The 16,478-nt window shown below is 39.3% G+C and overlaps 1 protein-coding gene across 9 annotated transcripts in view; it reads left to right on the forward strand.

The window, feature by feature from the left end:
* The window catches only part of eml1 (EMAP like 1), a 70,381-nt gene that overhangs the window by 49,397 nt on the left and 4,506 nt on the right, over nt 1-16,478 (forward strand). For 5 of the 9 annotated variants that reach the window (XM_047345188.1, XM_047345184.1, XM_047345186.1 and 2 more), the window contains 17 exons: nt 811-939; nt 1,114-1,142; nt 2,119-2,145; nt 5,748-5,877; nt 7,459-7,608; nt 8,063-8,132; nt 9,647-9,757; nt 9,876-9,971; nt 10,067-10,201; nt 11,726-11,825; nt 12,115-12,266; nt 13,476-13,601; nt 13,710-13,841; nt 14,309-14,376; nt 14,466-14,554; nt 14,968-15,065; nt 15,230-15,317. In XM_047345188.1, the coding sequence (XP_047201144.1) occupies nt 811-939; nt 1,114-1,142; nt 2,119-2,145; nt 5,748-5,877; nt 7,459-7,608; nt 8,063-8,132; nt 9,647-9,757; nt 9,876-9,971; nt 10,067-10,201; nt 11,726-11,825; nt 12,115-12,266; nt 13,476-13,601; nt 13,710-13,841; nt 14,309-14,376; nt 14,466-14,554; nt 14,968-15,065; nt 15,230-15,317 (1,730 nt within the window). Of the gene's footprint in view, nt 1-810; nt 940-1,113; nt 1,143-2,118; nt 2,146-2,200; nt 2,379-5,747; nt 5,878-7,458; nt 7,609-8,062; nt 8,133-9,646; nt 9,758-9,875; nt 9,972-10,066; nt 10,202-11,725; nt 11,826-12,114; nt 12,267-13,475; nt 13,602-13,709; nt 13,842-14,308; nt 14,377-14,465; nt 14,555-14,967; nt 15,066-15,229; nt 15,318-16,478 lie in introns of those variants that run through there. The other 4 variants (XM_047345187.1, XM_047345191.1, XM_047345185.1 and 1 more) reach the window with 3 other exon arrangements.

Here is a 16,478-nt window from a genome sequence, read left to right on the forward strand (position 1 = left end):
TCTGTCAACAAGATAATAATCAGTCATGTACTCCTGAAAAATTGGTCTTTATGGAAGAGTGACAGAAGAAAGTCGTTGGAAGAAATCCATAAGAGCCTGTGTGGATTTTGTCGCACACCACGTAGGAAACACAGCAAACATGAGACCAAGACTGAACATTTTGTTTTCCATGCAAAACGTTATGTGTCTATGGAAAACCACCACTGTACATGGCCCTGGAAAAAACATCTCCACAATGAAACATGGCGGCGGCAGCATCATGCTGCATGGGAGTGATGCTCACCATACAGCCAGAGCTAAAGTGGAATGGTTTAGATCAAAGCTTTATCATGTGTTAGAATGTCCTAGTCAAAGTCCAGACCTAAACCCAGTTTAGAATCTGTGGAAAGACTTCAAAGCTAATCCTCGCAGCCCCATGCATCAGTTCTGGCTGACCTTGAGCTAGAAGAATGGGCGACAATGTTCGTCTGTATGTGTGCAAAGCTGTTGGAGACCAAAACGCCTGGAGCTGAAACTGTAGTTAAAGGTGGTTCTGCTAAGTATTAACTCAGAGGTCCTGAAAGATCAAATCAAAAATGGAATATATAAGTTTGTGGTTAAAATGAGAAAATATAAAAAAGTTGAAGATGTGTGAAGATACTGTATTATAGCAGCAAGATGAGATGTGCTGCATGTCTCAAATGTCTTCCTGTTTCTGATGAAGCATAAAGGAAATGAATGAAAAGCTATCTTAAGGTAATTTTACAGCCCATTTCTTATTATTCTGTCTGCCTCCACTCATTGGTTTGCTTCATTTCTTTCTCCCTGCAGCACTGTGAGGAGAGCCAGCTCAAACGAACATGTGGGAACACTCACTCGCAAGGATTCGGGGGACTCCAAGGGCAACCGAAACCGGGCCGGGTCCACGGGCAGCAACTCCAGCAGCAAAAGAAGCGACAGGTAAAACCAGAACAAATGGCAGATGTTTCCCTCAGCCTGTGATGCTTCAGGTTTAGAGTGTTCTAAGCCAAAGTGTGTGTAATATCTACAACAAGGCTTATAAATGAAGCAGAGGAGATGGTTTATCTGAACTTAGCTGACTGACAGCTGTGCGTTTACTCGTTTACTTTGCAGCAAACAGAGGGATCCAGTGTTCAATGCAGGTAAGAGTCCAAGGCTCTTCAGTCTGAAAGTTTTTACTTTTTCTACCATGATTCAAACTGTTTAGAGCCAATAAATGGCCCATGCTCGGTGGTTCTCTGTGTTTCTCAAGTGTCTCCGCAATTATATGGTTTAGAGTCTAAATGCAAAATTTATTGGCGTTTTATTTATTCCCGAAACAATACAAAATTTTATTTCTGTATCCTGCTGGGCTTTTTGCACACAAAGAACCACTCTCAGCTTCTTTCCATGATGTCCTGCTGCAAATGTAACTGTGAAACATTCATTCTTCCCATCGTCTTTTTATTTCACATTTAACACATTCATCTCCTGTCGTTTTATCCTGGCTTTAAAATCCATAGTAAAATCTGTTCTGATCAAAAAGAGTTTTTTGTTTTGTTTTATCTGTATTATTTTGATATATTTTTCATTTAAATTCAGTTCAGTAGCAGTTTGAGGTTATTGTAAAAAAATATATATATATCACGACATTATAGAGACATATGTTTATGTGATATGCAGAAAATTATAAAGTAGAAATGTCTGTTTATTAGAAAAATATATCGCATTAAAATATATTCAAATGTCCGTAATGGCTCCTGTTGAATTGATTAGTTCAGGACATAGAATACCACAACCTGGCTGTAATGCCAAACATGATATTAAACATGCATGCAGAATATTCCAGTTAGTTTTTGAGCAAACATGCATTCCTCTTTTAATTTAACATGACATTTTTTTATTAGATTAATGTATTTGTTTTGCGGAAAAAGGTGAAAATGCAATTAGTATGCACAGAAGAAATCAAAGCAGGAAGCGATTGGAAAATGATCACTGTGGTTTATTAAAAACATCATGGACAGAAGCTGCTGGTTACCAGGAAACAGGAAGTGAGCTCACTTTAGGACACTCCAAAAGGTGAGAAAGCGATGCCAGCCTTCATCTGGTGCTTGTGTGTCTCTCTGTGACCTTTACAAGGGATGCGACGTGTGACCCACTGCAAAGGTAGGCCAGGGCCCCTTTCCTCCCCACCATACCTCCACCCTGTCTTCACATGTCTCTGAACACTGCAAATAACTACTCTGGGTTTATTCAGACATGTAGCATCTGCTCTCAGGTCAAGAGTGAAAGGAAAGGATAAAAATTGACCTTCTGGTTTTAAATTGGGATGTTTTCAAACCTTTTTATTTGCAGTGAGCAGATAACTGTCCAGACAGGGGCAGGAGTGGACTGCTGAGGTGTGTTTGAAACTTTGCCTTTGAGTATTTTGTCACTGGAAACATTAACTCACAAACATCCCACCTAACCTCCACTCAGAGCTGCATCCGTGTGTTTGCAGAGCTTCACTTGTTCAGATGCTGCCTCTTTGCTCACAACCTCATTTCAGGCAGTTTTTGACACTATAGTAACGACACAAAAATGTCTGCCACTCAATGCCTCGCAGTTGCTTTCAGGTTTCCTCTGCTGTAGATTTGGCCCTGCTCTTACTGTCTTCCTGTCCTCAGAGTATTTGCTTTTTTGGTTTCTATTGAATCTTGTCTGAGTTTCCAGCTTTTTGTTTCCTAACTTGTCCTGAAGAGTCATCTGTATGTGTTCCAAGAAGGCAGAGCAATTTCCTGAAACATGCAACATTCTTTCAGAGAGATTAAACTCTCAAAAAACAAACAACAGCGAAGACAGTCTGAACGCTTCTTTATTAAAAGAACCTGTTTAAGGCAGAAGTAAAGATCCTAACCCAAGATTCAGATCTGATGAAGAACATTTTCCAGAACCTGCACCATCCGCATCAGCAGCAAACATTTTAATTGTTCAAAGTTCTGAGTTAATGTCTTTGGATCAGGCAGCTTTAGAGGGGTGCTCTGATTCATTTCTCACTAAAACATTTAGCTATTTTCAGATAAACCTGATTCATTTAACTGTTTGTTTCCATCAAGCATGTAGATTTAAATACTTCATGTTTTTTGTTGAAACAGTGTTTTGAAAAAAGTATTGGTCTCCTTACAGATTTCTTCTGGTTTTGCTTTATCAGACTTAAATGTTTTAGATTATTAAACAAATCAGACAAATAAAACAAGAGTAAATGAAAAATGCTGTTTTCAAATGATGACTTCATTTATTAAGGTGAAAAAAGTTATCCAAAATACCTGGCCTGTACTGAAACACTAATTGCCCCCTAAACCTAATAACTGCGTGTGTCACCTTTGGTAGCATCAAGCTGGCTGTGAGTCTTTTACATCACTGTGGAGGAATTGTGTCCCACCCTTCTTTGCAGATTGTTTTTATTTCAGGCACACTGGAGGGTTTTAGAGCATGAACATCCTGTTAGAGAGCAGAATTACTGTCCCGGTCCTGAAGCAGCAAAGCAGTCCCAGACTATCACACTTCCACCACCATGTTTCACTGTCAGTATGAGGCTGTACATCGAACTAGCTGTCAGCTCCTACCACTCCGACTGTTTCTTTTCATTTTCAACAAGCTCAAGTTGCTCTGACCTCTTTCTGCTACAGGTAAATGAATTACTGATAACCTCTCAGAACTTCAAGTTACGCCTGCAGCACTTAAGATGTTACCCTGGGTTCTTTTGTGGGCTCCTGCATGCGTTGCTGAGATGCTCTTGGAGTAATTGTGATAGGTCAGCTGGTCCTGGAAAGGTTTACCACTTTTCCATATATTTATTATTTCCAAACTGATAGATATGAATACATTTTTTTCATCCTTTCTTCCATTTCTTTAGATCAGGGCATGATCTGTTACTTTTTGAGATCTTTTAGCCTACTTCATGTTGTGAGGTGGGTTCTTTATAAGCTATTTATTTTATTCTACATGTGTGGCAGTAATGAGGCCTGGATGTAGTGAATTAAATAGAAATCAGCTTTTCACTAAATGATTTACAGTTAATTCATGGTTTAACAGAGTGGGGAATTACATTTTCTCATGGAGCCAGGCTGGTTTGGATAGCTTCTTTCCTTCAATAAATAAAATCATCATTCGAACACTGTATTTTGTATTTACTCACTTATCTTTGCAAAATATTACACATTTGTTGGATGATATGAAACATGTAAGCAATGAAAAATTAAAAACTGAAGACATCTGTAAGGGAGAAAATACGTTTTCACAGAACCATATTGTTCTTTAATATAATCAGACAACATTTTATTACAGCCGTGTATTCTTCTTTCCTATTTTTTATAATTATATGTAAACATACTAAATTAATGTTAACCTGCCAGCTTTCAATGATGATTTAAAAAAATTCAAAACCAGCTGTGAGATGCAGACCAATAAAGTGTTTTCCACCTTAAAAATAACGTTATTAGTCTGATCTCTCATTTCATTTTAATAAATTTTTTGTCTGATCAATGTTTTTAGCCACTTAAGCCGAATTAAAAAACTATTTCTAAAAAGCTTTAAATAAAGAAACTAGTAATCCAATTTTATTAGATTATATAGCACAATTTATTTTGCTATAACCTTATAAAAGTAGTCAGAGTTTTTGCTTTCCTTCCTTTAGTAGCTGAGTCTATGTTTTACTCGCACTAAACATGACATAAAAGGGAATTTCTTGCATCTAACATCTTCCAACTCTCTCCACCTTCTTCTGCTCATCTCCTGATCCGGTCATCCCTCCATTGCCGCTTCCTCTGCTCTTTCCTCAGGCCACACTGTAGTCACAGTGCAGATATACCTTGGGCCCTCAGCCCAACAAAGGGGGACGAACTGTGGCCCCGCAGCTTTGGCTTTAACAGCTCGCTTAGACACCAACCTCAGACTGATCTCAGAAAGCTGCAGGGCCAGCGAGGCTGGGAAAGGGTGCACCGCCATTGTGTCATCAGTCAGAAAGAGCCCAAACCGTGCCCTGCTGCTGATGTCTGAGAGTTTGTCTTCTCTTTATACTCCCATTTACTGGAGTCCTGTTAAATCCCCCAGCCAGTACTTTCAGATTTGTTACTAGCTCATAAAAGAATAAAATCATCACCCTATCCTTTAAATATTACTTTTTTAAATTGTATAATTACTTTAGGTTGGCTAAGGTAACTATTATACTATTATTTAAAATAAATATTAATTTAGGCTAATAATATCCTCTCTAATGGGCTTTGTGGTATAAAATGTTCATTTTGGTGTCTGTTTTGTCCTCTGCAAGCGTTATTTTTAAAGGTTAATATTTACATCAGCTGATTTGCTCATCTCTGCATTTTGTGTTCATGCATCTCTGCTGTGACCTGGAGATTTATGAGTTTCAAAAAGGCATTAAAACGTCTGCAGTTCATTTTGTGCTCCTTGTTTTCACAAAGATGTGTTTGAAATGACCAATAAACCCAGTTTAAAAAACTTCTTTGGAAGTTCTGTCATTTTGTTTTGTTTTTAGTGATCTTTTCACAGCAAAAACATTACTAAAACTCTACCTTCACATCATCCTGCATCGCTCTGTGTAACCTTCACACACATTCAGCTTTTTAACCCATCTCACTCATAACCCATTTGCGCTGTGAGCTTTTTTTGTCCACTCACATCTCCCAAACTCTGAATTCATTATGCTGCAATAACAATCTGTTTGTGTATAAATGCATGGTTTGATGCACCCTTTCTGTTGCGTTTCCTAGAGGAAGGTTATGTGAAAATGTTCTTGAAGGGTCGCCCCGTCACCATGTTCATGCCTAAGGACCAAGTGGACAGCTATAGCCTGGAGGCCCGAGGTGAGCTGCCCAGCAACAAGCTCAAATTGGACTGGGTGTATCCTGTCACTACTGCCTGCCAGTTTTCTGCAGGAATAAAAGCTGAAAATAAGTTAAGCCAGGTATGTGTGTGTAGATAATAAATTCAGCCTGTGATGCTGGAGAAAGAAAACTGCAAATGTTTCTCTTGGTTGTCAGAGTCAATCTGCTCAGACTGTTGTTTTCACCATGTGCTGCCGGCGCCTCTCATCGCCCTGCAGCCTGGAGTCAGTAATAACCTGCTTACAGCTGACAGGCCGATGGCGCAGGCAGTCAGCAGCTCCTCTTGTGATTTTCTTCCTTTCTGTTTCTTGTCATTTGTGGGACTCTTTGCTTATTTTCTTTGTTTGTCAGGAGTGAATGGGGCGTGCTGTTCAGCCTGGCAGAATTATAAATAGAAAAAGGCCAAAAGGCAAAAAATCTGAGGAGGATAGCATAAACAACCCTAACAGAAATAAAATGAAGGCTGGATCCATCCAGATTCAGCTTGGTACAGAGCCTATTTTCCATGTTTTTTTTATGGGTACATTTCAGTGTATTTTATTGGGACTTTATGCGGTAGAGTAACACGAGGTGGTGCATCATTTTATAAAAAATTTATAAGTTTTTCTACTTCTTTTTTACAATTAAAACTCTGAACAGTGTGGTGTCCATTTGCATCCAGCCCACTGAGTGAACCACCTTTTGCTGCCATTACAGCTTCAAGTCTTTTGTGTTATTTGTCTCCTAGATTTTCACATCTAGATACTGACATTTTTAAATCTTGTCACAGACTCTCAGTTGTCTGGAATTAGGTTTGGGCTTTGACTAGGCCATTCTGACACATGAACATGCTTTGATCCATTCCATTGTCCTGTATTTAGTTCCATCCATTTTCTCATAGACTCTTATAGACTCTAACTGCTGTCCCTGCTCAAGAGAAGCATCCTCACAGCACTATGCTGCCACCACCATGTCTCAGTGTGAGGATGGTGCGTTCAGGGTAGTGTGTAGTGTTTTTTTTTTTTTTACCATGTCTTGGCAGGTTTGTAGTCGTGCTGGACTCTTTCCCATTTCAGATGAGGTATTAGACAGTGCTATTTGAGATGTTCTGAGCTTGGGATATTGTTTTGTAAACTAACCCTGCTTCAAACATCGCCACAACCTTATCCCTGTCCCGTCTGATGTGTTCCTTGGTCTTCATGGTACTGTTTGTTCACTAATGTTCTCTAGCAAACATCTAGAGAATATTTGTATTTATACTGAGATTGAATTACACACAGGTAGACTTTTGAAGGGAATTGGTTGCACCAGATTTCTTTGGTGGTATCAGAGTAAAAGGGTTGAAAACAAATGCGCACCACATTTTTTGATCATTTCTTCATAAAAACAAATCGAGACATGTATTATATGTTGGAGTTCTTTTTTTCATTTTGTTATTCGTCACTTTAATTAGATGGATTTTTATTTTCATTAAAATAAACAGCACCAACTTAATCATTCCCTTTCTCTCGTAAATCTACACTTCATGCTTTAATTGATGTCTAAACTTTTTTGACTGATTACTCTTCTGCAAAATACTGCAAATCACCTCCTTGATTCCTTGACCCTCACTGCTCAGCTACGGTTACCGCGGCAGAGACTGTCGCTCCAACCTGTACCTGCTTCCCACTGGAGAAACGGTGTATTTCATCGCCTCCGTGGTCGTCCTGTTCAACGTGGACGAGCAGCTGCAGAGACACTACACAGGACACACAGACGACATCAAATGGTGAGAGATGCATTCTGGTGGTAATTTCTAATATCTGCTCACTGACATGGACACAGATAAAGAGGAGGTAGCAAATGTACTCAAGCCTTTCAGATACAACGAGACGATACAATGGGAGTGAGTTTGTTGTGTCTGAAGTGATTACATCCTTCGTGGAGGTTGATGATGGTTCAGTTTGCAGTTTGGATTAGACTTCAAAGAATATTTACAGACAGATTTTTCTTCTTTTATTGAGAAAATGTTCAACTTTCCACCTTCTGCTTAGCAGCTTAACCCCCAGACCCAAGAGGAGATGAATTTATCCCAATACATCCTATTTCTATTCAGATCAGAAAGCATGTATCAGCCTGTCTTCTTTTCCAGCCATGCTGCTTATCTATATTTAAAAAGGCTATTTGATGTTTTAAAGAAAAAGCATCTAGCTGTTAATATGTGTTCTTCCTATCTTCACCAGCCTGGCCGTCCACCCTGATAAAATTACGATTGCGACCGGGCAAGTAGCAGGAACCTCCTCTGACAGAAAAGTAAGTGAACCCTTTTGATTTATCTTCACAGTACTTCACTGAAATAATATTGAGCAAATGTTTAATAAAAATAATATTTAATATTCAAGTCTCAAATCTCCTGAAAGATAACTAAATGAAGCATGAATCCTTTCCTCCCAAGAATCGCAACATTTCTGTAAATTTCTCAGGGTTTTAATTTATTTAGAATCAATCAAAGATGATTAATATCTGAATTAATTATTGTAAGAACAAATAAATAGATCTAGTTATTAATGAAACCACAGATCTTATTTCTTTATTATATCATATTTTCTTTTTTTTCCTGTTTCCCACAGAAACGAAGAAAAAAAATAAAGAATCTAATTTATTATTTATCAACTATTATCTGTTCATGAAAGATAAATCAAAACTAAAGAAAAATACCCACTGTGTTATATTATAATACTACATATCAAAGACAATGAATAATCTGTGGAATGAACACTAAAACATTAATAATTAATACATAAAAACAATTGTCATGAGTCTTTTAAAAGTCTAAAGGGACTTTTATGACCCAGTTATGAGTTCTAGTACCTAATTAAATTTTATTTTAAAGATTAAGCCAGGATTTGGAACCACCCTTGATCCGTCAACTTCAGCAACAGAACCTAAACAACTGTGGCGCTGTGTCCAACTTTCACAGAACTTTCTTGCGTCTTTACTCGTGTGGTTCCCACCTCTGTCTCTCGCCTGAGAAAGATGGAGGTTTCTGCTCCAATAGTGTTCAGTCTGCTAAAGGTGACCTTAAGGCTATCAAGTGGACCTTCTCTCCTGCTGAAGGCTTGTGGATGTCTGGAGATTCCTCACATAAGATTCTTTCACAATCGGGTTGCTGATAAAAAGGGAATTGCTCTTTAATTACCTAGTGATGCTGAGCAAATGTGCAAGGTGTTTAATCGTGAGGAGGCATCGTGGAGAACTAATCAACCAATAAGAAGCCGACTTGTTGGGATGTCACGTTATTCAGCCAATGACAATTGAATTCTACTATTTTTCTTTAATAAAACAAATTCTTTAGACGTCAGAGAGCTCTGACAGCTCCAAAAATGTCCACAGTCTCTCATTTTAGCCATAAGTATCTCACGTCTAACCTTGTTTTGACATTTAGCTATTTTAAACATGTGATTGTTTCACTAAAAAAGACAGGTTCACATTTGCAGTTTAACACATTAATAATCATTAACATTTACAGTAAATTATGGATAATTTTTAAGCTTTCTGAATTATTTAATTTAAAAGAAATACAATTGTTAACCTTCAATCAAATTCTCTCATGCATGTGTTTGAAGCTTTTATATAAACAGACAGGTTTGTTCAAACTTGAGCTGTGTCAAAAAACAAACTCACTAAAGGTGGGAAATAGAATTTAGTTTAGACTAAATCTAAAGTCCAGCGAAGCTTGATGTTTTAAGCAAAATTAAATAAACTGATTCACATACCCTAACCTTATATTGTGACCCTTATTTGTGCATTCTTTGTTTTTCTGGCAGCAGCTGGCTCCTCATGTCCGTGTTTGGGACTCTGTCAGCCTGAACACGCTCCACGTTCTGGGTACAGGGTTCTTTGACCGAGCTCTTGTCTGCCTGGCTTTCTCAAAGTCGGTAAGAAAAGCCGGCCAGCACACTTTAGCAGCATTCCAGTTCTGACTAGAGTTAATTTTTTAGGTCTTTTGCTGTATAAGTAATCAAATTACTGGATGGGATTTTTTTTATACATCAGAATGGAGGAAACACGCTTTGTGTTGTGGATGACTCCAACGACCACGTCCTCTCTGTGTGGGACTGGCAGAAAGAGGAAAGACTGGCTGAAGCCAAGGTCAGTGCAAATTATGGTACAGTGTGTTCTGCATTTGCTCTGATGTTTGTCCTGCTGAACTGAACTTGTTTCTTCCTTTTCGTGGATCTGTTCAGTGCTCCAATGAGTCGGTGTTCGGTGCAGACTTTCACCCGACTGATTGCAACGTCATTGTGACCTGTGGCAAGTCTCATCTCTACTTCTGGACTCTGGAGAAAGGCATGCTGAGCAAAAAGCAGGGGCTGTTTGAGGTATGGGAAACCAACAACGTTAACAACGTTATAAATGTAGTCAACTGAGAGACTATCATTTAACAATTTAATGTACATAAGTAGTCAGTCTATCACACATTTTAGAAAATTTGTTAATTCTGAAAATATTCATTAAAATTAAAATTGTTTTTGCCAGTCAAAGAATCACAGAAGTTTTCTGCATAAGAAATAAATGTCAAAATATTATCTTAGCTGATTAAAGGTTTAAAGTTTAGCTAAAAATTTTTTCGGTCTCTCTTTAGTGTTGAAAGAAATGGTTCCACGGTCCAGTATTTTTGAGTCCTAATAGTCAATTCCCCAGCACCAGAAAAACAACATTTGAAAAACAATCAGATACCGTACTGTGGTCCGGATCTTTTCACATGATCTCTTGATAAACCGGAATGGGACCAATGGTTTCGACATCCCATTTCTCATCTTCGCTGGGAAGATCTAAACAGCTTTTCAAACATGAGCCTGAAGACTGTTCTGTAGTAGTGGCGTAAGTCAGTGGATGTTTAGATGGTGTCCGACTTTGGAGCTCTCCAGAACAGTTTTGGATACAGAGAAAAAAACGCTCTTAACAAAAATCCCAATTGTGCAAAAACGACTTGGTTCTTTGTTCTGTTTCTCTCTGTCAGCACACAACTCCTGGGAGCCAGCGGCTGGTCCATTTTTTTTTATTAAAGATACAAATACTTGTGGGTTTATCATAATGATTTAACTGAAAACTTGCATGAGGGCAACTTTGAGGGAGAGATACCCCACCGGTTTGATCAACTACTCAGAAGAGGACTTTGGACTTTTGGTCTTGTTGCATTACACAGCATATAAGAAATAGTTTTCTACCACATTGTTTAAACTCTGGTTAAATTCACAAACAAAAACAAATTATCCTTGTAGCTAAACAATCTTCTGACTGGAGCTACTTTCACATTTAATCTTTCCAACATCAAATCCAGTTTAATTCATTTTATTTATATATTGCCGAAACCGGACAAATGTCATTTCAAGGTACTTTATAAAACAAACAGGCCTGATTTATATGCAGAAATATATAATCAAATCAGTCCAATCATATAAAAAGATTCAAACCCAGTTACTTACTTTCCTCTTTGACCTTAGTTATAATACAACGCTGTTCTAAGAGGTAGAAAGTTATCTAAGGAGTCGCTTTGCAGCAATCCCTTGATACTTTTATATGTATTCACAGACATCCGGAGTTCATTTGAGCATAAATCTTCAGGGTCAAATAACATTCATGCTGAAGATTCCTGTGGGATATGAGGTTGTTTTAGCTAACATTAAGAGATTCAGTCAAGGATATCTGGAGAAAACAGCTAAATGTGTGTGAAAGGTCAGATCTAGCATGTTTGTGGTAATCTGTAATCATCATCTTCATGACAGAATAAAAGCTTGAAAGGCTAACAGTCAGTAATATTATGGGAATTCTTGTGTAGCGGAAGAAATCAGTGAAAGCCAAATGAACTGAAACCACTCCTGTGTTCTTGTGTTGTGTTACAGAAACAGGAGAAGCCCAAGTTTGTTCTGTGTGTGACCTTCGCTGAAAATGGAGATGCTATCACAGGAGACTCCAGTGGAAACATCCTGGTGTGGGGAAAAGGTACAAAGATTTGCAGAAAATGATGAGACATGCGTGAAAGTGATCATGTCTGTGAGCTGGCGCTGAAAAGAGAAGAAAAGGAGGAAGGAGGTCAAAGTCAGGTCACACTGGGAATAGAGCAAAGCTGGATCATGTGGGCAGACCTTTTAATGGGAAAAGCGATTCACCAGCTCTGTCTCAGTTTAATCTATTGATCACCCATATGTCTGTCTCCTTGCCCTCCTTAAACAATCAGTGTCCCTCTGACAGAGAAGCTGCTCATACGTCTCCTCCCGTCTCACTTGTGCAGGCACTAATCGCATCAGCCGCGTCATCCAGGGAGCTCACGAGGGCAGCATCTTTGCAGTGTGCATGCTGAGGAACGGCACGTTGGTGTCCGGCGGGAAGGACCGCAGGCTCATTTCGTGGGACAGCAGCTACCACCAGATCCAAACGGTGGAGGTGAAGAACCAAAACACTCCTTCTATTGAATTTACAGATCAAGTGAATAAATGATGTCTACTTTTTAGCACTAGTCATGATGGTGGAACTCCACAGCATCCCAATAAAGTGCTTCAAGTGCATAACATCAATATTTAATCAAGAAATAAGTGCACTTTGCATATCTCCCATATAAAATTATTTTATAACATTAATAAAGAAAACAAAAAAACTATATATCAGTGCTCTGGAAAACTATTTCCCCCCTTAAAGATTTAGTTTTTTAAATGTTTCAGGTGATCAAACTAATGACGCACTGTTTCCAAGTCATGAAAACCTTATAAATAATGAATTTACAGTGATAAACAATTTTTTTTATTTAAATTTCACTTGCCACACCCAGCCTGATTAGGCTAACATTCAGCAACACATCATGTCCAGATCTAAAAAATTTAAAACAGATGAGAAACAAAGTCACTGACATCTATCAGCCTAGAAAGGGTTTCAAAGCCATTTCTAAGTGGGCCGACAGTGAACCACAGTGAGAACCATTATCCACAAATGGTGAAAATATGGAACAGTAGTGAAATGTCCCGGGAACGGCTGGCCTACCAAAGTTACTCCAAGAGAGCATCAGAAACCTATCCTGGAGATATGAAAAGAACCCAGAAGAACATCTAAAAGCACTGCAGGCATAACTTGTCCCACTTCAGGTCAGAGTTCATGATTGAACAATGAGAAAGAGACAAACCTGCAGTGACATCCATGGTGAAAGCCTCCACTGACCAAAAAGAACACAAAGACCAATTTCACATTTGCCTGTGAACATCTTGATGATCCCCGAGACTTTCTGTCAACTTTTCAGTGTATTAACGAACAAGACAAAAGTGTTACTGTTTCGCAGGATTGCAACCTGTTGTATTTGGTGCGAAACTAACACAGCATTTCAGAGAAAGAACATCTCTACAGTCAAACATGGTGGTGGTAGTTGATGGTCTGGCCTGTGGAGTGGCCTAGTCAAAGTCTTTAAATCTGATTGAGAAGATGCGGTCTATAATATATATATATATATATATATATATATATATATATATATATATATATATATATATATATAGTGTGTGTTTCATGAGCCTCATGGTTATTTATGACACTGCAGGTGAAGAGTTAATGGAAAAATGATGTCTGTGTTGCCGTGACAGCCCGTATATGTGATTTCTATCTCTGCAGGTTCTTGAATTTTTTGGTCCCATCAGAACCATAGCAGAGGGCAGAGGGGAGACCGTGCTCATTGGCACCACCAAGAACTTTGTTTTACAAGGCAGCGTGGATGAAGCATTAGTTCCCATTACTCAGGTAAATGTGCCTAGATGATTACCATCCAATGAAGGAATTCTGTTGTATTTGTTTATTATCATATTCACTCATTATGACTGGGTGAATGATTCACCGTCTCCTCGGCAGGGTCACACTGACGAATTGTGGGGTCTGGCGGTTCATCCCTGGAAGTCTCAGTTCCTGACCTGTGGATATGACAGGCAGGTCTGTCTCTGGGACTCCAGCACTCATCAGCTCATCTGGACCAAAACCTTGGAGGTCAGTTTAGTCAACACTGCCTCCCTGAGGCCTTTGTGGGAATTGCACAGCATAAAACTGTTTTGATTGGCTACTAAATTAGGGTTGTAATATTCTTGAGCATAAAAAAAGCTGATCTTTTTACCAATACATCTGCAGAAATATTATTTGACATTGAATATAACTTTTTGTATCTTATGTTGATTCAAAGATTAAAAAAACAAACTTTTTGGGTGGTAAATAAAAAAAGGAATATTTATTCATCTTATTTACTATTCATGTCCAGAAGATCATTTCTTGTGTTTTATGTGAACTGCAGTCTGAATTCTCCCCAAACGTGGGGTCACCCAAAGCAGATTTATATTGACATATAGTGGTGAATGTGATAAAAGCTGTATGGTGCTAAACTGCATGGGTGAAAACAGTGGAAATACAGTATTAGATGGAGAGGAATTCCTAATTTTCTTTCTTCGTTATTAATTTTACAGGATACAGCCCAGTCAGCAGGTTTCCACCCATCAGGAGCCGTGGTTGCCGTGGGAACCCAAACTGGCAGGTAGATATGCGCTGCTAAAGTGTTCAGCTCCCATATGATTGTTTTATGGTGATGCTGATAGGACCCTCAGCGTGTCTCTGATCCTGCAGGTGGCTGGTGCTGGACACGGATTCGAAGGATTTAGTTACGGTTCACACAGACGGGAACGAACAGCTGTCGGTGATGCGTTATGGGCCAGGTGTGTTGGTTACCCCTGACAGGGTGCTTTCTCTGGGAGTTTCTCTGCTTTACCTGTAGTCTGGACTCCTGCATGTGTCCATGTAAATATATTTAATTGTTCTCATTTAGACAAAAACAGGAGCAGCAGAAGTGAAAGGATAATATTATGTTAGGCTGAAAAGAGTTTAAATTGTTTGGTTCATGTTCACAGAGACTAAGGGTATCCAGTGGTAATGTTACCTTGCAAAAATCTCACAACTCTCCCCTTTCTTATTTATTAATAACCTTATTGGCCAGAGCTGGTGGGCTGCAGAAGGAAGGCCTACTCAGTTTTAAGGAGGAGAACATAATGTCATGGCCGATCAGCATACACTTTACAGTAGTTCATAAGTCAACATCCTAAACGGCTTGTCTGTGTTTTGTTTTCTACAGACGGTAATTTCCTGGCTATCGGTTCCCACGACAACTACATTTACATCTACGCTGTGGCAGAAAATGGGAGGAAGTACAGTCGTGTTGGGAAGTGCTCAGTGAGCTCCCTCTTCCTAACATTTCTAAGTTTTACCTCAGAGGTTTTTTATAGATAAACTACATTTTCTGGATGCACCACCTCTGAGATGGCGAATTAACACTTCTTGGACAATTCCCACTCTGTGAAATTTCTCTAACTTTGCTTATTTTCATCCCTCACCAGGGTCACTCCAGTTTCATCACCCATTTGGACTGGTCTGTGGACTCCCAGTACCTGGTCTCAAATTCAGGCGACTATGAGATTCTCTACTGTAAGTATTGCTGTCCCTGCACACTATGCTGAAAGGTTCCCATCTCCAGAACGTAACAGAATACATAAAGCATACTGAAGTGGATCCAGACACTTCAGAGGTGACCTCTGACCTCTGACCAGTTCTTGCCAGAACAGCTTTTCATCCACACCAAATGTGTCTCAGTCTTTAATGTAGGAGCGTAAGACCTTGGTTTGAAAGGCCTGAAGCTGAAAGCTGCAGTGACTGAAAAATCTGGAAACTGTGAATGAAAGCATGATTAGTTGTAGCTTTAATTTTATTGATTATTCTGTCACATTCACACTCTCAGTCTGAATGCTATATGCTGACAAAAATGTAATGTTATGATATAATAATGCTCAGGTTTGAACAGGTAGGTGGTCTTAATCAGAGATTCTGGTCCAGACTGTTACGGGGTTCACATCAAAACAATGTTACTGCTGTTACTAGGAGTTGGAATTTATCTGAAATCATTTCTGCTATGAAAAAGGAGTTAAAAATGTACACTTCTCAAAAAAATAAAGGGAACACTTAAACAACACAATATAACTCCAAGTAAATCAAACTTCTGTGAAATCAAACTGTCCACTTAGGAAGCAACACTGATTGACAATCAATTTCACATGTTGTTGTTCAAATGAAATAGACAACAGGGGGAAATCTTTGGCGATTAGCAAGACACACTCAATAAAGGAGTGGTTCTGCAGGTGGGGACCACGGACCACTTCTCAGTACCTATGATTTCTGGCTGATGTTTTGGTCACTTTTGAATGTTGGTGGTGCTTTCACACTCGTGGTAGCATGAGAAGGACTCTACAACCCACACAAGTGGTTCAGGTAGTGCAGCTCATCCAGGATGGCACATCAATGCGAGCTGTGGCAAGAAGGTTTGCTGTGTCTGTCAGCGTAGTGTCCAGAGCCTGGAGGCGCTACCAGGAGACAGGCCAGTACACCAGGAGACGTGGAGGAGGCCGTAGGAGGGCAACAACCCAGCAGCAGCACTGCTACCTCCTCCTTTGTGCAAGGAGGAACAGGAGGAGCACTGCCAGAGCCCTGCACAATGACCTCCAGCACGCCACAAATGTGCATGTGTCTGCACAAACGGTTAGAAACGGACCCCATGAGGATGGTATGAGGGCCTGACGTCCACAAATGGGGGTT

Source organism: Girardinichthys multiradiatus, chromosome 19 (assembly GCF_021462225.1).
Source record: "Girardinichthys multiradiatus isolate DD_20200921_A chromosome 19, DD_fGirMul_XY1, whole genome shotgun sequence".
In the NCBI taxonomy this organism is placed as follows: domain Eukaryota; kingdom Metazoa; phylum Chordata; class Actinopteri; order Cyprinodontiformes; family Goodeidae; genus Girardinichthys; species Girardinichthys multiradiatus.